This window comes from Pseudophryne corroboree, chromosome 5 (assembly GCF_028390025.1).
Source record: "Pseudophryne corroboree isolate aPseCor3 chromosome 5, aPseCor3.hap2, whole genome shotgun sequence".
NCBI classification, from domain to species: Eukaryota; Metazoa; Chordata; class Amphibia; order Anura; family Myobatrachidae; genus Pseudophryne; species Pseudophryne corroboree.
The window spans coordinates 51,667,758-51,689,818 of record NC_086448.1 but is presented as its reverse complement, the minus strand read 5'-3'; the positions used below and the strand labels follow the sequence as shown (position 1 = coordinate 51,689,818).

Sequence of the window (22,061 nt, the reverse complement as noted above, 5' to 3'; positions counted from 1 at the left end):
CCTCCGGAACCCTTCACCCGCAACATCCCCGCACCTGCCCCTCCCCCACCCGTGGCACCCCTGCCCCTCCCCCACCTGCAGTGCCTCCGGACCCCTCCCCCATCTGCAGCCCCCACTCCTCTGCCCCTCCCCCACCCGCAGCACTTCCTGACCCTTCCCCATCCGGGCCCCCTCCCACGCATCCGCTCCCCCCTCCACCCGCAGCATCTACAGACACCCTCCCCCATCCGCAGTCCCCCTGCACCCGCTACATACTGTACATCGTGCCCTGCAGTCGCTGTTCAAACCGTCGCAAAGGGCTGCGCCTCCTTCACCATAGCACGCTCTTTCATCGTTCAATATTTAACAACTAACAAAGGAATGCAGGTAATACTCCATATAATACAAATATTGAACCCCAGAAAGGCATGCAAGGGTTAAGGGGGCATAGCCCCTTGCGACGGTGTGAAGAGCGCCCGTAGGGCGCGATGAAGCACCTAGTATATATATATATATTATACACACACATACACTGATAAGAAACCGTGTGGTGTGCTACGGGAGGAGGTCCGAGGGGGGTGACACCATGAGTTACCACACCGGGTGACACAAACCCTAGTGACGCCTCTGCAGCAATGGACTACTGTACTGTTCTACTATTTATATACTGGTGGTCCTCAAAATGCTGCACTGTACTACTATACTGCTCACAAACAAAGCAGCACAGATATGGATACTTGAAGTGACACGGAGCTGCAAGATATAGCAATGGCCTACTGTACTGTACTACTATATATATACTGGTGGTCCCCAAAATGCTGCACTGTACTACTATACTGCTCACAAATAATGCAGCACAGATATGGATACTTGAAGTGACATGGAGCTGCAAGATACAGCAATGGACTACTTTACTGTACTACTATTTATATACTGGAGGTCCTCAAAATGCTGCACTGTACTACTATACTGCTCACAAACAATGCAGCACAGATGTGGATACTTGAAGTGACACGGAGCTGCAAGATATAGCAATGGCCTACTGTACTGTACTACTATATATATACTGGTGGTCCCCAAAATGCTGCACTGTACTACTATACTGCTCACAAATAATGCAGCACAGATATAGATACTTGAAGTGACATGGAGCTGCAAGATACAGCAATGGCCTACTGTACTGTACTACTATACTGGTGGTCACCAAAATGCTGCACTTTACTACTATATATATATATATATATATATATATATATATATATATAGTATATACTGGTCACACAACAATGCAACAGATATTGAGCACTGATGATCAGGATACTGTCTAGAACTGAGTCTGACACAGAGCTGCAAGATACAGCAATGGCCTACTGTACTGTATTACTATAATTATATACTGGTGGTCCCCACAATGCAACACACTGAGCACAGATATTTGCAGCACACTGAGCACAGATATGGAGCTTTTCAGGCAGAGAACGTAGATATTTGCAGCACACTGAGCACAGATATGGAGCTTTTCAGGCAGAGAACGTAGATATTTGCAGCACACTGAGCACAGATATGGAGCTTTTCAGGCAGAGAATGTAATGTGTCTGCCGTAATGTGTAAAAATGGTGGCGCTGTCTACCGTAATGTGTAAAAAGGAGGGGACGCTGCCTGCTGTAATGTGTAAAAAGGAGGGGACGCTGCCTGCTGTAATGTGTAAAAAGGAGGACGTTGTCTGCCGTAATGTGTAAAAAGGACGTTGTCTGCCGTAATGTGTAAAAAGGGGGACGCTGTCTGCCGCAATGTGTAAAAAGGGGAAGCTGCCTGCCGTAATGTGTAAAAAGGGGACGATTTCTTGCCGTAATGTGTAAAAAGGGGACTCTGTCTGCCGTAATGTGTAAAAAAGGGGACGCTGTCTGCCGCAATGTGTAAAAAGGGGAAGCTGCCTACCGTAATGTGTAAAAAGGGGACGATTTCTTGCCGTAATGTGTAAAAAAGGGGACGCTGTCTGCCGTAATGTGTAAAAAAGGGGACGCTGTCTGCCGTAATGTGTAAAAAGGGGACGCTGTCTGCCGTAATGTGTAAAAAGGGGACGCTGTCTGCCGTAATGTGTAAAAAGGGGACGCTGTCTGCTGTAATGTATAAAAGGGGGACTTTCTGCTGTAATGTATAAAAGGGGCTCTACCTGGTGCAGTGGCGCTACTGTGCAGCGTAATTTGAATAGTGGAGACTACTGTGCACCGTAGTATGAATTGTTATTATTTTGTGGCCACGCCCCTTCCCGTGAAGCCACGCCCCTATATATATTTTGTGCACCGACGCCGCGCACTGCCCCTATCATGCATGGGGGGCGCCAATGCCGTTTCTTGCACACAGCACTAAAATGCCTATTTACGGCACTGTATATATATATATATATATATACGTATATAAAATGGAAAGGGACATCATAGCTTGGGCTTTCTCTAGGATCAATCTTGTCATGCCCACTTCAATTATACTCCATGTTAATTGTGAGGGTTTATTTAAATTATTTTTACTATCAGTGTTCTTAGTGCTGGGAGTGTGCATCTGCATCTCTCTTCATCCAGAACCGTATTAGAAGCCTCAGCATGATAGCACCTCTTGATATGTTTAGTAATAGGATGTGCAGGCCAGGCCCCCTTTTTTCCATGCCCCTTCCCCGCAAGGCATGCGCCTTATGTCCCTATTGAAAAAATGAGGGGGCACCAATGCTCTGCACAGGGCACCAAAAGGTTTAGTTACGGCTCTGCCTAGCAGCGTTGTCTGCACCAGAACACTGGAGGTTAAAATAATCCCCTTCACATTGTTCTTTATTTGACATTATCCAAAAACATCTTTCTAAAGTCACTTCCTAACATCTGTCTTTACCATGTATAACATATTGTACAGTATATATACCTATTCTTGAGGTGTCACACTACATTGTAAATGGCTGGATGACCATGGGCCAAATGTAATAGAGTGAGAGTTTCAAAAAGTGAGAGATTTGGTAAGGTTTTGCAGGTTTTTTTTAAAGTGGCAATCATTTACACAGCAAGATCAACCTGGTTTTACAGTGTAAATGATTGCCACTTTAAAAAAAACTGCAAAACCTTACCAAATCTCTCACTTTTTGAAACTCTCACTCTATTACGTTTGGCCCCTAATATCTTGTTAGTACATCTGAGGGGAAAAACTGTAAGATTCCTGAAACATTAGCTGTCTCAGTGTGTTTGGAATAAAGCTCAGTTCCCTGAGTATTGATTAATATTGAGTTGTCATTATGTTCTAAAATGTGATGATGAACCTGTTTATATTGTACATCTTAGCGCTAGCGAAGCAACAGTACTAAGTCATCACTTTATTCTATACAAATCTATTGAGAATTCTCTCTGTGCAATAATAATATACAATATTTTGTCATTTCCATGAAGCTGCAGATTCAGTGCTATTTGCAAGAAGTAATGAGACATATATTATACTTATTATTATATTATATCTTATACTTACTTGTAACCGGTGTGATTATCTCTTCTGCGGAAGGGAATGCGGTCACGTCAATTTGCAAACCAATCTGTTCTCCTAGAGTTGAGACAGTGGCCACATATGTATTAATATCATGTGTTGCCAAATATAACTATAGTTTTAAATGCAAGACTTCATAAGGAAACATTGAGTCAGTATAATTTTATTTCTGCAGTTCCAGCTGCTAACATCCACACCGGTAATGAAAGTGCTCTTTATGTCCTTCCTTGCATCCGATTTGCAAACCCTGTAATGCAGCAATAAGAATCCAATGGTCTGAGGGCCGTGTGTGCGCAAAGAAAGGGGATTAGTGGGACTCATAATGATCAAATTCCCTATGTATGACCTTGCTGTTTAATCTGCGTAAAGTCATGCTATGCTAAACAGAACTTTTACAGGTTTCTTCAGCATCCAGATTACAATTTTTACAGGTTTCTTCAGCATTCAGATTACAACTTTTTCAGGTTTCTTCAGCCTCCAGAAGACTTGAATACGTTAGTGTGTGCTTGTTTTCCTGCCATGTTTGCCAATTACATTACTTAATCATGATCCTTCTCAAGTCATGCTATAGAGAAACCTAATTTATGACCAACAGCAGCAAAATAGTAATACATACATTGCAAATGATTATACAGCTGCTGTGTACTTTTATTTTCAGCTATACGCTATAAGGAAAGTAGGGCTTAAATTGCCCATCCACTAGAGATTTGTTTTAGATGATCAGACCATCGGAACACCAATTGGATTTTCCATCCGATATGGCCCAGATTTATCAAGCCTCGGAGAGTCATAAATTGCACGGTGATTAAGTACCAACCAATCAGTTCCTAACTTTTGTTTCTCAAGCACAGCCTATGACATGGCAGTTAGGAGCTGATTGGCTGGTACTTTGCCACCGTGCAATTTAGGACTGGAAAATGTACTAAGCAGAGATAAAAGTGGAGAAGTGAGCCAGTGGAGAAGTTGCCCATGGCAACCAATCAGCATTGATGTAACATTTATCATTTGCACACTACAAAAGTATACAGAGCAGCTGATTGGTTGCCATGGGCAACTTCTCCTCTGGCTCACTTCTCTACTTTTATCACCGCTTAGTACATGTCCTCCTTAGGCTTGATAAATCTGGGCTCATATTAGTGGAATAGTAATACATCTAGATAGTGGGCTGGACAGAATTAGCTTAGTGTGTGACCTATTCTACATAGTAACTAACGCATTCATCCTAGGCAGAGCTGGCCTTAGCTATAGGCAGGCTAGGCATTTGCCTAGGGCATTCAAGCATGTCTAGGGGCATCCAAGTATGTCCCTGCAGCATCTCATGCTGAGAGGGACAGTCCGCAAACTAACTGTTACTTTCCAAATGTATTCAATCAGTACTTGTATACACTGCTGTTTACATTTGTCAAAAAAAATGCACACTGTGCCTTAAACTTCCTCCGACATGCTTGAATGCCCCTGACTTGTGAGACCTCAGACAGACAGCAGAAGCCCAGTAAATACAATTCCTGGACCTGTGACATTTTTACTGACTATATAAGGTTATTACTGGATGGATCCTTATGATACCACATGTGTATTTTGGAAGACTGCTTCACAGAAACCTGACATCACCTATACTGCTTGTGCACATGGGGGAGGGGGACCCTGCCATCCTGTGTGTGTCCCTTATCCCTGTGCAAACCCCAGGTGTCTGCAGGGACATAACATGGGCAGTGTTCTCCCCACACTTTATTTCCTAGTCAGTCCATACCGTAAAATTCCCCTGCCATCTAGCACTGTAACGTGGTCAGTAAGTTGCGTTGTGCTATTTCTATATGAAACATCAGTCGAGCGTGACTTTTGGACACATCAGACTGGAGGGCAGAGCATATCGCTCCCACAGTATAAAATAAAGGGCATGCAGTTGCCGGGAGTAACAGACACCAGCAAACACACTGAATAGTGAAGAGAATGGACAGTTTCTACATGTTTGATACTGATCTTTTTGTATAACCAGCAAGTGTAGCAGTATCTGTGGCAGTATATGTGTATTATGGGCATTACTAATGTGGGGCATATGTGTAAGGTGCATTACTGTGTGGCATTATTTGTATTATGGGCATTACTAATGTGGGGCATATGTGTAAGGTTCCTTTACTGTGTGGAATTATATGTATTATGGTCATTACTGTGTGGCATTGTGCAGAGTTGAACTGGCCCACAGGGTAACCCCCCCGGTGGGCCCCACTATCTGAGCGTTACAGGTACAGATGCAGAACTAGCGGCGGAGCTAGGGGGCACCAGACAAAATTTTGCCTAGGGCATCAAATTGGCTAGGGCCGGCTCTGATCCTAGGTCGGGTTACCCCATAATCAGGGGAAAATGCTGATGGTGGGTTCCCACCGCTTCTAGGACAACCAGTGCTAGACTAAGGCTGGTGCAACCATAAGGAGAGACACATAGTGTGGGGGCCCCGTCAGGATTCTAACCAGGCCTAGCCAAGTTGACACCCGGGCTGGATTACTGCAGAAGATGTGCTACCCCACTGGAGTAAAAGTCATATTGGGTAGAAAAACAGCAGTTTGTCCATTGCTGATTACAGATAGCATTGAAGGGGGAAGGGGTGGGTGGGGGGTGGGGGGGGGGGGGTCATTCCAAGTTGATTGCTCACTAGCTACTTTTTGCAGCGCTGCGATCAGATAGTCGCCGCCTATAGGGGAGTGTATTTCTGCTTTGCAAGTGTGCGAACGTCTGTATAGCCGAGCTTTGCAAAAACATTTTATGCAATTTCTGAGTAGGTCAGCCCTTTCGATCACTTCAGCCTGTCCGGGCCCGGAATTTACGTCAGACACCCGCCCTGCAAATGCTTGGACACGCCTGTGTTTTCCCAAACACTCCAAGAAAACGGTCAGATGACACCAATAAACGCCTTCTTCCTGTCAATCTCCTTGCGATCGGCTGTGCGAATGGATTCTTCGTTAAATCCATCGCTCAGCAACAATCCGCTTTGTACCCGTATGAGGCGCGTGCGCATTGTGGTGCATACGCATGCACAGTAGTGACCTGATTGCTACGCTGCGAAAAACGGCAGCGCGAACAGGTCGGAATGACCCCCATAGGCTGGTGATTCAAATGTCTAGCAGTGCAAGATGGTACTTAGACAACCACAAAAGCCAGCATACCCTGGCACCTCCAGTACACAAGGGAAAGATGGCAAAACAATTACACAAGTTTAAACAAGTAAAAACAAGATATATTCAAAAAAAAACATCTAGCCCTCACTTATTACATTCCTTCCTTCATGGGGATACTGAAGAATCTTCCTCTATTAATTCACTGAGGGTTAATAAATAATTTGCAAGTTGACTCTACGGGGGAGATTCAAATGTTTGAAAAGTCGGTTGGGTGTCTGTGTTTCCCTGTCTATTAGATAGGAAAAAACAGACTTCCAACTGACTTTTCAATTTTGAATCTCCCCCTACTAGTCTACAGAGTCCCGAAAATAAAACAATGAAAACAATGTGGCAGAATACCATTAATATCATAACATGAGGATTTTCCCACGCTCATGACCTTGGGTAACCCTGTAAGAGAATCATGTCATGGATTTTCTGCGCCTAGAACGGACATCATGGTGTGCCTACAGTGCATGTTCCCCTATTCAACCTGCCAGCAACGCCATCTTCTGTGTGATATATTCAGAAAGATGGCGCAAGTGACAGTAAATCAGGCATTGTACCAGAAACTTCGCTACCTTCTGTGCATGCGCTACTGTATCTTATGAAAATATCACACAAAAGATAGAGACATGGTCAGAAGGTTCCTACACCCCAGTCAATAATACACTTCCTGTAGGGCAGGGGTTGGGAACCTTTGGCCTTCCAGCTGTTGTTGAACTACACATACCAACATGCCCTGCTACAGTTTTGCTATTTAGCCATGCTAAAACTGTTGCAGGGCATGCTGGGATGTGTAGTACAACAACAGCTGGAGGGCCGCAGGTTCTCCACCCTTGCTATAGGAGACGGACACAGCTTATATCTCAGTGTACGTCCCTCTTCTCTAGCCATAAAACATAATACATTTCCCATCCTGACGGACGGGATGCTGGTGGTCAGGTGACGGACGTCAGAATCCAGACACCGATCGTAACACCGATGCCGGAACCCCAACAGTCTATATCCCGCTGGTAAGTATCGGGGTGGGTTTTAGGGTTTGGGCCCTGGGGAGCATTGGCGTTTCTATAATGGATGCAAAGTGTGCGGTGCATACGGGCCCCTGGGTCTAGGGGGGGGCCCACACCGCTCACACTGCACCCATATTCTAATACTCACCTTTCCGGAGTTCAGCGCGGGCGCTGCTCTCACAGCGAAGATCACAGACAAAATGGCAACCGCGTATGCACAGTAGCCAAATTGGTCTCCGTAACATGGCGGGCACTATGTTTCCAAAGACCTGCGCATGCGCAGTAGACTCCGACATATTGCTGGAGACTGCTGCGCCGCGCATAGGCGGGGGCCCACCCAATGGTGCACACGGGCCCCTCCTCTGTTAAAGCGTCCCTGCTGGGGAGGGTGGGTTAGGGTTAGGCACTAGGTGGGGTGGTTAGCAGTAACCGCCAACTCCTAGATTTAGCTCTAGCCACCACCAAAGGAGGGTTAGGGTTAGGGTGGGGGATTTAGGATAGTTAAACCCCAAAACAGCCGGTATTATAATATTCGGGATGCCAGGGTCACTCATGTGACCGCCAGCATCCCGAACGCCATCAACGTGTATCACACCCCATAAAACAGCAGTTCTTGCAGAACTAAGTAGATAAGTCTAGTGCGCCAACATTTACTATAAATAACTCAGCAACAGATTCAAACAAAATGAGGTTTCTGACCAATTTTAAAATATGCAATTCATGTAGGTGCTGCAGTATTATATTTGTTGTCTGTAATATATATCTGTGTATCTTGTATTGTTCATTGGCAAGTGGCAACCCTTGTAAGACGGGAGAGAAATCTAGACATAGAGGCCTTGGCATCCGGGGTCTGGGGATTAATGCTGCGTTTAGTTTTCTAGTAGAAGATCGCCCACCAGCACATAAATAGGAGTGACAGCTGCCACAGTCCCACAGACAAAAACATTCTTCCGCAGCTCAGGGGAGCGTACAGTAAGTCTAGAACATCTGCACTTCTCGCATTGCCTGCGATCCCTTCAATTAATCAAAATGTAGATATTTCCAAGGCGTAACAGCTTGAGGATAAGGAAAACTAAGCGCTGATTTGGAATGAAAATAGCATAACAATTCTGTTAATAAGAAAATATATTCACACAAACCAATTAAATGGAATCATATAATATATGATTAATTATACTGTATAATTATTGTAATCATTCTGAAGCAGGAAAATCCATCATTTATATGTTCTTTAGGCGACAGAAATGACATTGTAAATAGTATTATATTAGCTGAATAAATTAAACAGTTTAGTACATAACTATTCACTGAAAACCAGTGACATCACTGAGGATGCAGCCTATCCATTCACTGAAAACCAGTGACATCACTGAGGATGCAGCCTATCCATTCACTGAAAACCAGTGACATCACTGAGGATGCAGCCTATCCATTCACTGAAAACCAGTGACATCACTGAGGATGCAGCCTATCCATTCACTGAAAACCAGTGACATCACTGAGGATGCAGCCTATCCATTCACTGAAAACCAGTGACATCACTGAGGATGCAGCCTATCCATTCACTGAAAACCAGTGGCATCACTGAGAATGCAGCCTATCCATTCACTAGCCACCAGTGGCATCCCTGAGAATGCAGCCTATCCATTCACTAGCCACCAGTGGCATCCCTGAGAATGCAGCCTATCCATTCACTAGCCACCAGTGGCATCACTGAGATTGCAGCCTATCCAGTCACTAGGAACCAGTGACATCACTGAGAATGAAGCCTATCCAGTCACTAGGAACCAGTGACGTCACTGAGAATGAAGCCTATCCAGTCACTAGGAACCAGTGACATCACTGAGAATGAAGCCTATCCAGTCACTAGGAACCAGTGACGTCACTGAGAATGAAGCCTATCCATTCACTAAGAATATCAATATTGGGATAAGTATACTTGTATGTCAGTTATGCCCCTTTCAGGCTTACATATCCGGGTCGCACCCGGGAATGTGTACACAGGTGCTTCCCGGGTGCAACCTAGCTTGAGACCCCTTTCAGACTTGCGCCCCGACCCGGCATATTGCCGGGTTGGTGACGTCACCGCTGGCGCTACAGGAGGCTGCGCTTGATCATCTTCAAGCGCCGCCTCCTCCTATGCAGAGAACGGGTGCCGGGTCGCCTTGCCTCTGCTTACCCGTTCACACTGCACGCATCCCAGGCAGAGCCGGATTAATGGGGGGTCCCGGGGATACTGACCCCAGGCCCCCCTTTCCAAAAGGGCCCCCTGCCACACCACAGATCGGATCTTTCTTCGGCTCCCCGGCCCCGCTACCCTGTCCCTCCTCCTCCTTCAGTTCAGCGTGCGGCGCACCAATGATGGAGCCGCATGCTTGCTGAGCCGGACAGCAATTGGACAACTGAGCCGTCGCTCAGCTGCGCTGACTACAGCTCTAAGAAGAGTGCTCTAACAGGTGTAGTCAGGGCAGCTGAGCGACGGCTCAGCTGTCCAATTGCTGTCCGGCTCAGCAAGCCTGCGGCTCAGTCATTGGCGCGCCGCACGCTGTACTGAAGGAGGAGGGATTCTTAGCTATATATATATATATATATATATATACATATACATATGTAATAGATTTGCTATCGCTGTGATGAACAGGTGAGAGAAAACTTTTCAGCCAATATTGATAAATAGGCTCCTCGGATTTAAACCAATTATGTGCAGTTCTGCAGGGACCCTCATCGGCCAGCTCTGCAGGTACCAGCAGCAGGTATCATGAACTATCGTGCCTGCAACTTGCCATAGGCAGTGGTAAGCAAACTGTATCATATAGTTGTGGAACTATCAGTCCCAGCAGGGTGTATTGGGGGAACAGGCATATAACCTGCACACACATACACACAGCCTGGACTCACAGCTACAAAAAACAAAAAAACAAAACAAAAACAAAAAAAAATAAAAAAAAAATATATATATATATATATATATATATATATTTATTTATTTATTTATTTTAGTTTTTTAGTCCATGGGGGCCCCCTGCTCTTTAGTACCCCAGGCCTCCCGGGGCCTTAATCCGGCTCTGATCCCAGGTCCATCCCAGGTCCATTCCAGCTTCAACCTGTGATGAAATGTCGGAACGCTCGACCTGGGATATTGCTTTAGGAGACTTTCAGACTAAGCAAAATCCTGGGTGAGGCACATTCATGTGCAATAACCCGGGAATTTTATGCTAGTCTGAAAGGGGTATCAGTGGTATACGTAGTATACATTTAGCAATGGAAGTTGGTTCAGAAAAGTTTCCATTATATACCTGTGTTGTATGCACTCCCCTACTCCATTACTAAACATATACAATCATACATGCTGAAAACGTTAATTCCATCTGCTATTTAGAATTCCGATGTATAGGCAGGCATTGTTAGCTACTTGAAAAATATGCACTTTATTTACTGTACCATAATCCTAGTCTAGTATTTAGATTCCTCATTAACTCGCTGTTTTGCATATGGAGACCAGGGCCGAATTATGGTATGTGCGGGCCCCAAGGCAACTAACTTGTGGGGGCCCCTGCCAATAAAATTACAGTATCATAATGATATGCTGGTATAATGTGTAAATACTCCCAACATCACATACAGATGGAGCCTCAGTCATCTATCCTCCTCTGCTGCACCTAGGTGCACCATGTCTTATTAGCATAAGCCTTTCATCTATTGTTCTCAGCTGCAATACAATATAGAGAGAACAATACAGAAGGGGATTAAGGGGTTAATTCAGAGTTGATCGCAGCAGCTAATTTGTTAGCAATTGGGCAAAACCATGGGGGTAATTCCAAGTTGATCGCAGCAGGAAATTTTTTAGCAGTTGGGCAAAACCATGTGCACTGCAGGGGAGGCAAATATAACATGTGCAGGGAGAGTTAGATTTGGGTGGGTTATTTTGTTTCTGTGCAGGGTAAATACTGTCTGCTTTATTTTTACACTGCGATTTAGATTGCAGATTGAACACACCACACCCAAATCTATCTATCTCTGCACATGTTACATCTGCCTCCCCTGCAGTGCACATGGTTTTGCCCAACTGCTAAAATATTTGCTGCTGCGATCAACTCAGAATTAGGCCCCAAGGGGGTAATTCCAAGTTGATCGCAGCAGGAAATTTTTTAGCAGTTGGGCAAAACCATGTGCACTGCAGGGGAGGCAGATATAACATGTGCAGAGAGAGTAAGATTTTGGTGGGTTATTTTGTTTCTGTGCAGGGTAAATACTGGCTGCTTTATTTTTACACTGCAATTTAGATTGCAGATTAAACTCACCACACCCAAATCTAACTCTCTCTGCACATATTACATCTACCTCCCCTGCAGTGCACATGGTTTTGCCCAACTGCTAAAAAATTTCCTGCTGCGATCAACTTGGAATTACCCCCCATGTGCACTACAGGGAGGGCAGATGTAACATGTGTAGAGAGAGTTAGATTTGGGTGGGGTGTGTTCAAACTGAAATCTAAATTGCAGTGTAAAAATAAAGCAGCCAGTATTTACCCTGCACAGAAACAAAATAACCCACCCAAATCTAACTCTGCAAATGTTATATTCCCCCCCACCCACCCCCCAAGGTGCACATGGCTTGGCCCAACTGCTAACAAATTTGCTGCTGCGATCAACTCTGAATTAGTTCTCAAGTCATTACAGCAGGGGATTAAGTCCGACAGCACTGGCTTAGTTAATCAATTAAAGGGATAGATGAGCAGGGCTCCATCTATATGTGTTAAACACACTGTAGTGCTACCACTATATGTCACAGAGAAGCTTAAAACCATAGACACCACAGTGCCCCCAAGCAGCCACTCTGGTAGCTATGTGTGTGGCCCCCAGTGGAGGTTTCTGGGCCCCCGCCCCTCCTGCCATTGTTATTCTGGCAGAGAGGATTAGTGAATCCACCGGCAGGATACAGGAGAGTTGACCTCTTACAAGTATGTATAATAAACACCTGAACATTCAGGTGAGACGCTAATGTAAGAACAACACGTTCTGTCTCACCCACAAATTGCAACAATTGTGTTGAGGATTCTTTTCCATCCAGTCTCTGTACAGTGCTCAATATACAATGGCTGAGTGTAGCGCGCCTGTGGGAGAGACTGTCACTAAGTGGGATTATTTTCTGCTCTGGAAAACGTATCCGTGATGTCGTCTCCCAAGAGCTTTGTATTAGAATAAAAGGACATAGCCATTACGGAAACACTTTCCAGGAGCCTAAAATAATTGCCTCCATGGTCGTCATTTACCCACGCTGTGAAGATTTGTCTTTGACTAGATATAATGATATAAAATAAGAACTATACAGCTTTAATAGCTAGCTGTCATCATTTATATAAGACGCATGTTGGGGACGAGTAACAAACCTCTGCATTGTTGTGTTGCCTAAACTGATATATCTTAAAAAAGAAAAAGCTTGAACTTGTAGTTACTTTACGATACAAAGCGTTCTATTTATTTGTACGGCTTTCTAGCCTAATAAAGTGTGCTTCCGTCCTCCAAGCGTCCCTTCAAAGACATATCGGCAGTGCTGGAACAATGGTTCTGCTTCTGTTGAATTCTTTTCAAATCTTTTATATCTCGTTCCAATGCAGAAAGTCATTTCAAAGGATCTCTTGAAAAGTTTTTTTTTACGTTTTTGTGCAAGTCTGTTTTGCAACTGAGTTGATCCCTTGAACTAACAAAATACTATATGAATAAACAATAAGTGAGCAGCGGCTCGGGAATTGATTTGGGACAATAAATGGAGACAAAATAAAACGAATTGTGTCGTGTGCTATGGGGGTTAGTGGGGAGGGGGGAACTTCATGGCATTCTTTGGGAGATTTCATATTATCTCTGTCAGGGCAGGCTGTTTTTGTGAATCCGTTGGACTCAGACCAACCGAAGGAGCAGATGCTCCGGAGTGCAGGAAAATCCTTTTCATATATTTATTAACGGCAACAAACAGAATAAAGCGGTAGGAAGTCAAACTGGCTCGGGACTGATAAACTGTAGAGAATGAAGTCTCTGAACTCCTGAAGGAAGGAGGCTGGTGCTTGCAGAGAGAGATGGTTTGAAGAAGGGGCGTGACTGTGGAACTATGACGAGGTTTGCAGGGTGACGCGGGGCGTGAGATGAACTGCGAAGAATAGGTTTCTGGATGTCATGATAACGTGAGTGAAAAACTGTAAGAATGTCCAGTGAATGATACGAAGTCGAGACTGAAGAACTGTGAAGAGTTTGCTTTAGATGATACGAAGACGTGGCTGAAGAACTGTGAAGTTAAGTTGCTGTATGATGCGAAGACATAGCTTAAGGAACTGCAAATATTGGTTGTTGGATAATACGAAGACATGGAAGGAGAACTGTAAAGACTGGTTGCAGGATGATGTGAAAACGGGAATGAAGAGCTGTGAAGACGGGTTAGCTAGGTGAAGCGAAGACGTAACTGAGGAGCTGCGAGGATCGTCCACTGGATGATGTGGAGTTGTGACCGACAGACTGAGGCTGACGAACCACCACGGGAATCCTGGAGAACTCGAAGACACCGGCGGGAGAGTGTTCGACCGTGAGCGTGCACTGGGGAGCTGGCGGGCGTAGTGCAGCGAGAGCCGTCTGACAACTCGGAGAGCAAGATGGGACCAAATTACCTAGAGACGCACAGGGTAATCTGCGATAGCACAGAGCTAGGGTACAGAATAACCACAACAAAGCACTGGCACAGAATGCAAACATCCCAGCCTATTTATAGGCAGCAGAAAAACAGGATTGGCTGACACTCACCCATTGCGCTCATTGGGCCGCCCCCATACTGCAGACACGCAGGGAGGCTGCGGGCCACTAGGTCCTCCCTCCAGTCTCCAGGAAGCCGTCACTCTTGCCGCTGACCATGTGGCCACCGAGCACCACTGCTAGCCACGCCGGCAGGGGACGACTCCCGGGACCCGCGGCGGTGAGTACCCGCTGTGTGACAATCTCAGGCAAACAATTGTAATACAGCTTTCACTCAATCCACTTACATACACATGGTTTGCTGAACATCTGTAAACTCCTGGAGCGAGATGCAGCAAGCAGAAACCTGCGGATGAACCTCCGAAAATGCAGCTTCCAGAAGTTTGGTCGCGTACCGCATATGCACCAAGCCCCGGAATGTGACAGATTCTGGAGCTTGGATGTGGTGGACAATGCCATGTTTAGATGGCGTTGTCCTATAGAAGCCTGTAGGCTTCAACTGCACTTCCCCATTGAGAGGGATCCCTCCCAGCACCCCTAGTGCCTAACCCTCCCCTGCCACAGCCCAACCCTAACCCTCCCTTAGTGCCTAACCCTCCCCTCCCACAGCCTAACCCTAACCCTCCCCTTGTGCCTAATCCTAACCCTCCCCTCCCACAGCCTAACCCTAACCCTCCCCTAGTGCCTAATCCTAACCCTCCCCTCCCACAACCTAACCCTCCGATCCTGTAGCCTAACCCTAACCCTCCCCTAGTGCCTAACCCTCCCTTCCCACAGCCTAACCCTAACCCTCCCCTAGTGCCTAACCCTCCCCTAGTGCCTAATCCTAACCCTCCCCTCCCACAACCTAACCCTCCGATCCTGTAGCCTAACCCTCCCCTAGTGCCTAACCCTCCCCTCCCACATCCTAACCCTAACCCTCCCCTAGTGCCTAACCCTCCCCTCCCACAGCCTAACCCTAACCCTCCCCTAGTGCCTAACCCTAACCCTCCCCTAGTGCCTAATCCTAACCCTCCCACAGCCTAACCTTAACCCTCCCCTAGTGCCTAACCCTCCCCTCCCCTATTGCCTAACCCTAACCCTCCCCTCCCACATCCTAAGCCTATCCCTCCCCCCTGTAGCTTAACCCTAAACCTTCCCCTAGTGCTTAACCCTAACCCTCCCCTAGTGCCTAACCCTAACCCTCCCCTAGTGCCTAACCCTAACCCTCCCCTACTGCCTAACCCTAACCCTCCCCTCCCACATCCTAAGCCTATCCCTCCCCCCTGTAGCTTAACCCTAAACCTCCCCCTAGTGCCTAACCCTAACCTCAACTCTTGTAGCCTATCCCTAATCCTCCTCCATAGTGCCTATCCTTAACCCTCACCTCCTGTAGCCTATCCCTAACCATGTCCTCCTGTAGCCTATCCCTAACCATGTCCTCCTGTAGCCTAACCCTTAACCCCCCGTGCCTAACCCTAAACTCCCCTGCTGCAGCCTAACCCTCCCCCTAGTACCTAACACTAACACCATCCTCTCACAGCCTAACCCTTACCCCCCCCGTGCCTAACCTTAACCTCCTCTTCTTCAGCCTAACCCCAACCCCCCGTGCCTAACCCTAACCTCACCTCCACAGCCTAACCCACCCTAGTGCCTAACACTAACCCTTCCCTCCTGTAGCCTATCCCTAATCCTCTCTTCCTGCAGCCTAACCCTTACCCCCCCCCCCCCCCGTGCCTAACCTTAACCTCCTCTTCTTCAGCCTAACCCACCCTAGTGCCTAACCCTAGCCCTCCCCTCCCGCAGCCTAACCCTCTGATCTCTGCAGAATGCCAACATTTGACATGTCAAGACACTGCAGATGTCGGCATCTTCCATGTCCACATTCCAACAACATCAACATCATAACTTTTGATATTGTGGTGTCGACATGATTGTCAACGGGTGATCAGAGAATTGTTTGCAGTGTATTGACTCATGAGAATACTGTCTTACTTGTAATGATGTTATTAAGGAAAGAAAAACGACACATGACAGAATTACTGCAACTTAGAGACAGACAGCTAATGTGAACAGGGTAGAGGACATGTAAGACAGCCACAGGCCAGCAGGTGGCAGCAGAACACAGTGGGATCCTAAGGTCAGTCAGTGACATTTAACGTGTTGCACTATAACAAATGTATTGGAGGGAGTCCTTTATATGATTCTCACAGTAAGTCATGAACAGAACAGTTGAGAATTTTTTTTTATCCAAGCCAAGATCCATTTTTAGTACATTGACTTAAGCCACTAATGGTGGATTTGAAATAAGTACATTTGTAATTTTTCTGAGCGCAATACCACCACGTAACATATCTTACCTTCTCAGTAATACTGTCATTTCCTGATCTAGCCATGTTATGTGTGAATGACTGACAATAAAACTCTGTTAGTGTCCTCAAGTGTTAAGTAATAACAAAATGTATCTCCTCTTACAGTAAAGAACCCTTCCCTATGCTGAATTCACTTTTCTGAATTTGACAGTTTGAAGTATTATTTTCATTAACATTTCTTTAGGCAAATATTCTGTAGTGCTTTACACTTCCAGTTGCCCCAGTAATCTAATCTCTAATTACACTACTCAACAAATTTTTTAAAATTCTCTGCATGTTGAAAATGCGCTGAGTATGCTTGACCGGTGGCCGCGATTCCGGCATACCGGCAGGTGGGAGAATGCAACGAAGCCCCTTGTGGGCTCGCTGCGCTCACCACGCCGCAGGCTCCGTAGCTCGCTGCACTTGCCACAGGTTCTATTCCCACTCTATGGGTGTCGTGGACGGTTCCGGTATGAATGGTCGACCATGTTATGGTCGACAGTCATTAGGTCGACCACTATTGGTCGACATTGACATGGTCGACATGGACACATGGTTGACACATGAAAATGGTCGACACATGAAAGGCCGACATATGAAAAGGTCGACATGAGTTTTTTTACCTTTTTTGTGTCGTTTTTTGCGTAAAGTGACTGGGAACCCCAATTAGTGCACCGCGTCCCCTCGCATGGATCGCTTTGCTCGCCATGCTTCGGGCATGGTGCCTTCGCTCCGCTACCGCTTCGCTCGGCACACTTTACCGTTCCAATCGTAGTCCATGTGGATCGTAAAGTATGGAAAAGTTCCCCAAAAGAAAAAAAAGTTAAAAAACTCATGTCGACCTTTTCATGTGTCGACCATTTTCATGTGTCGTCCATGTCGACCATGTCAATGTCGACCAATAGTGGTCGACCTAATGACTGTCGACCATAACATGGTCGACCATGTGAACGGATACCGTCGTGGACACCCACGGGTGGGAATAGCCCTCGGCCCCCTGCCGGCATTCTGGCGTTCAGGATCCCGGCGTCGGTATGCTGACCGCCGGGATTCCGACCACCGGGATACTAACTACATCCCATTGAAAATATGTGTTTTTGCCTGATTTAGGGATGCAGAATTCAGTGGAAAACTCTGATTTTAATGTCACATCTGTTAGACACACACCAAAAACAAAAGCGGTAATAGCTATATCTGAAAACAAGTAAGATCGTTGGAAGTTTCAATTAATCTCTATAGAATTTAAATATTCTCATTGTGTTAATTTATAAAATACTAATAAAACTGCAGAAACATTTGTACAGTGTCTCATTGGTCCCTCTGAAAAGGAACCAGCAGTAGCTCCCCATCGTTTGCGGGTCCCAGCGTTCCTTAGTAGTGATGCTCCATTGTCAGAATGTATTGGTGAAATCGTCCCCCCTGTTCATCACTTACACTACCCAGTAGTGAATTCTAAGTGACATTCTACAGCCAGAGCTGTAGCTAGGTGCCGTGGTGCCCGGAGCAATGGTATGTTTTTGCGCCCCCTCCCCTGTACTGAATTGGGGGCCTGACCAACATGTGGTGGCATGTTATATTTGAAAAGAAAATATATTAAAAATCCTAAATTGACCTTGTGGAGGTAAGGGTGGAAGTTTCCTTTGGGTGCCCTTATGTTTAATGTAGGGACAGTGCACATTGAAGTCGCGCACCAAAATATGGGGGCGTGGCTTCATGGGGAAGGGGCTTGGCCACATAATAGTACCTATTACATCACACAGTATAGTCCATTATTCACATTACACCACTTAGTAGTGTCCGTTACATTACACTACACGGTAATACCCCTTGGGGGTCATTCCGAGTTGTTCGCTCGCAAGCGGATTTTAGCAGATTTGCTCATGCTAAGCCGCCGCCTACTGGGAGTGAATCTTAGCATCTTAAAATTGCGAACGAAGTATTCGCAATATTGCGATTACACACCTCGTAGCAGTTTCTGAGTAGCTCCAGACTTACTCGGCATCTGCGATCAGTTCAGTGCTTGTCGTTCCTGGTTTGACGTCACAAACACACCCAGCGTTCGCCCAGACACTCCCCCGTTTCTCCGGCCACTCCTGCGTTTTTTCCGGAAACGGTAGCGTTTTTTCCCACACGCCCATAAAACGGCCTGTTTCCGCCCAGTAACACCCATTTCCTGTCAATCACATTACGATCGCCAGAACGATGAAAATGCCGTGAGTAAAATTCCTAACTGCATAGCAAATTTACTTGGCGCAGTCGCAGTGCGGACATTGCGCATGCGCATTAAGCGGAAAATCGCTGCAATGCGAAGATTTTTACCGAGCGAACAACTCGGAATGACCCCCCTTATACATTTTATGACACACAGTAGAGTCCCTTATACATGTTACACTACTGTAGAGCCGCTTATACACGTAACATCACAGTAGAGCCACTTATATACATTACACCACCGTAGAGATGCAAATACACATTATGCCAAGAGAGAGAAGTGCTGCAGCAGCAGCTGGGGCAGAGAGAGGTGCTGTAGCAGGCGGGTAGAGTGGGGTGCTGCAGCAGTTGGGGCAGAAAGAGGTGCTGCAGCAGGCGAGGCAGAAAGAGGTGCTGCAGCAGTTGGGGCAGAAAGAGGTGCTGCAGCAGGTGAGGCAGAAAGAGGTGCTGCAGCAGTTGGGGCAGAAAGAGGTCCTGCAGCATCTGGATATAGAGAGGTGCTGCAGCAGCTGGGGCAGAGAGTGGTATTGCAGGACAGAAATAACCCTTCTACATAGCTACAAGCAGACAGTGAGACATATAATGAGGATGGCAGAGCTCCTGCATGTGCTGGCTGTCAGTGTCTCCTGCCATCGCCTCTGGTCTGCATTGTACCCTACCCAGTCTCTAAATCAGAATCAGTGTCCGCCTCTCTACTTCTCCTCCTCCTGTTCTATGGCTGTCTGTACAGCGGCCCATGGTATAGCAGACGTCACCCTTTATCTTTTCCAGCACCCGGAGCTCGTGTTCCACTGGAGCTACCCTCGTTACACTCCTGTCTACAGCCCATATTCTTGTAGTTGTCCAATAGTTCATTCACGAAGGGCATGTAGGTGGCCTCTCTTCTGTTCCCTAAGAATCCACGCACAGCAGCCTTGGAGGAGGACCAAGCAGCCAACTCAAGTGTCGTCAGTTTAGTATTAAATATTTAATCCGTAAGCAGTTTCCTAGTTTGGGGGCCAAAAATACGGCTGCTTTTAGCTTTGCTTCGCTTAACTTCATAAACTTTTCCTTCATCTTTATCCAGAGTTTTCACGAAATGTTCTGATGACGTGGAGGATGAGGAATCTGGGCAAGATGTGTACCCCATAACGCACCCAGAAGGGAGTCTTGCCGAGCACTTACTGTGATTAAATACTTAAAATTTTCTGATTTACATTTTTCTAAATATCTCAAAAACCGTACATGATATAAAATTTCTGATGGTATGTTTGGATCCTACGTGCAAAATCACATGAAAATTGCCATATATCATTTCAGATGCAAAATGGCTGTTGAGTAGTGTAATTATATTTACATTTGCCATTTTATGTATGAATGACAAATAAAACTGTTAGTGTCCTCAAGTGTTAAGTAATTTCACAGTGTATCTGCTCTTACAGTAAAGAACCCTTCCCTATGCTGATTGTGAAACAGTCTTCTTCCACCTGTTGACCTCTTTTCCATTGAATAGTCTTTGGTATCACAAATTAATTGAACAAATTTTCATACTGGCCACTAAAGCATCTTTTTTTCAAACTAAACAAACCTCGTTTCACAACAGTAGCATTTGGTTGCTGAGCCATCATTGAGGTATGAGGCACCAAGTGTCTCCGTGATGCCAGTAGATCTTACTGAAACTATTTGTAAGATTTGATTAACCAATACAGAAAAGAGTAAAGACATACCTTCTTCTGTTGCAACATAAGGTGTATCCACACTTCTATTTTGCTGTGCTGAAAATATATAGGATACGGGAAATAGTCATTATGCGCCATGCAATATAGGAATATTACGCATGCAATTTAATCACACATAAATATGACCTGTCATACTACACAGAAAGATTATAATTCCGCCTCCTATCACTTACACCTACATCTGGTATTCTCTGTGACTACAACTGTAATTGCAGATGGGGAAAAGTCATTTATAAATATATTCTCCTGCATTTATCCGAAAATATGCCCTTACGGACAAGCACGAGTCACAGCCTTGGAGATAACATGGAGTAACATTATACAGACAGCTGTTTTGTAGTTGGAGGCAGTTCAGGAGCTACGCAGGCTGAATTTAGAACATGCCTATCAGCCATGCAAAGGTACACTATGGAGGTCATTCCGAGTTGTTCGCTCGCAAGCGGATTTTAGCAGATTTGCTCATGCTAAGCCGCCGCCTACTGGGAGTGAATCTTAGCATCTTAAAATTGCGAACGATGTATTCGCAATATTGCGATTACACACCTCGTAGCAGTTTCTGAGTAGCTCCAGACTTACTCGGCATCTGCGATCATTTCACTGCTTGTCGTTCCTGGTTTGACGTCACAAACACACCCAGCGTTCGCCCAGACACTCCTCCGTTTCTCCGGCCACTCCTGCGTTTTTTCCGGAAACGGTAGCGTTTTTTCCCACACGCCCATAAAACGGCCTGTTTCCGCCCAGTAACACCCATTTCCTGTCAATCACATTACGATCGCCAGAACGATGAAAAAGCCGTGAGTAAAATTACTAAGTGCATAGCAAATTTACTTGGCGCAGTCGCAGTGCGAACATTGCGCATGCGCATTAAGCGGAAAATCGCTGCGATGCGAAGATTTTTACCGAGCGAACAACTCGGAATGAGGGCCTATATTCACTAAGCAGTGGGTTTGTTGCTGTTTAGAACCTGGTTTAGAACCACCGCAGATTGATGGCGGTTTTAGGGCCCCTGGCTTGCGCAAGGAGTCTCAAGATCCAATTTTCAAATGTTCCTGTCAATCAATCTTGCCTGTGAAAATCAAATAATTTTCTTGGGAGGGTTTGCCTGCGGTTTTAAAACCTGCTGCTTGATAAATTTGGATTATCCATTCTATTCTTTGCATGGTCTGTAATGTCAATGGTGCATTGATATTTAGGGCCTAATTTAGACCAGGGGGTATATTCAATTGAAGTCGGATCCATTCCGACATTCATTTTTTGGAATGGATCTGACTTGGGCTATTCAATGGGCATCTCAATTCGAGTTTTAAAAAAGTCGAATTGAGATGCAGGAGCTGAGACGGGGGAGCCGCGGGCAGACTGGGGAGAGCAGCGCTACAGCTGTGAGCGGCAGCTGTGACATCCT

The 22,061-nt window shown here is 45.8% G+C and overlaps 1 protein-coding gene across 2 annotated transcripts in view; it reads right to left on the bottom strand.

Annotated features, from left to right (window-relative positions):
- LOC134927169 (uncharacterized) overlaps positions 1-22,061 on the bottom strand; it is a 352,100-nt gene that overhangs the window by 78,918 nt on the left and 251,121 nt on the right. For both annotated transcript variants that reach the window (XM_063921268.1, XM_063921269.1), the window contains 2 exons: positions 20,648-20,695; positions 3,481-3,552 (listed from right to left, as the gene is read on the bottom strand). In XM_063921268.1, the coding sequence (XP_063777338.1) occupies positions 3,481-3,552; positions 20,648-20,695 (120 nt within the window). The remainder of the gene's footprint in view (positions 1-3,480; positions 3,553-20,647; positions 20,696-22,061) is intronic.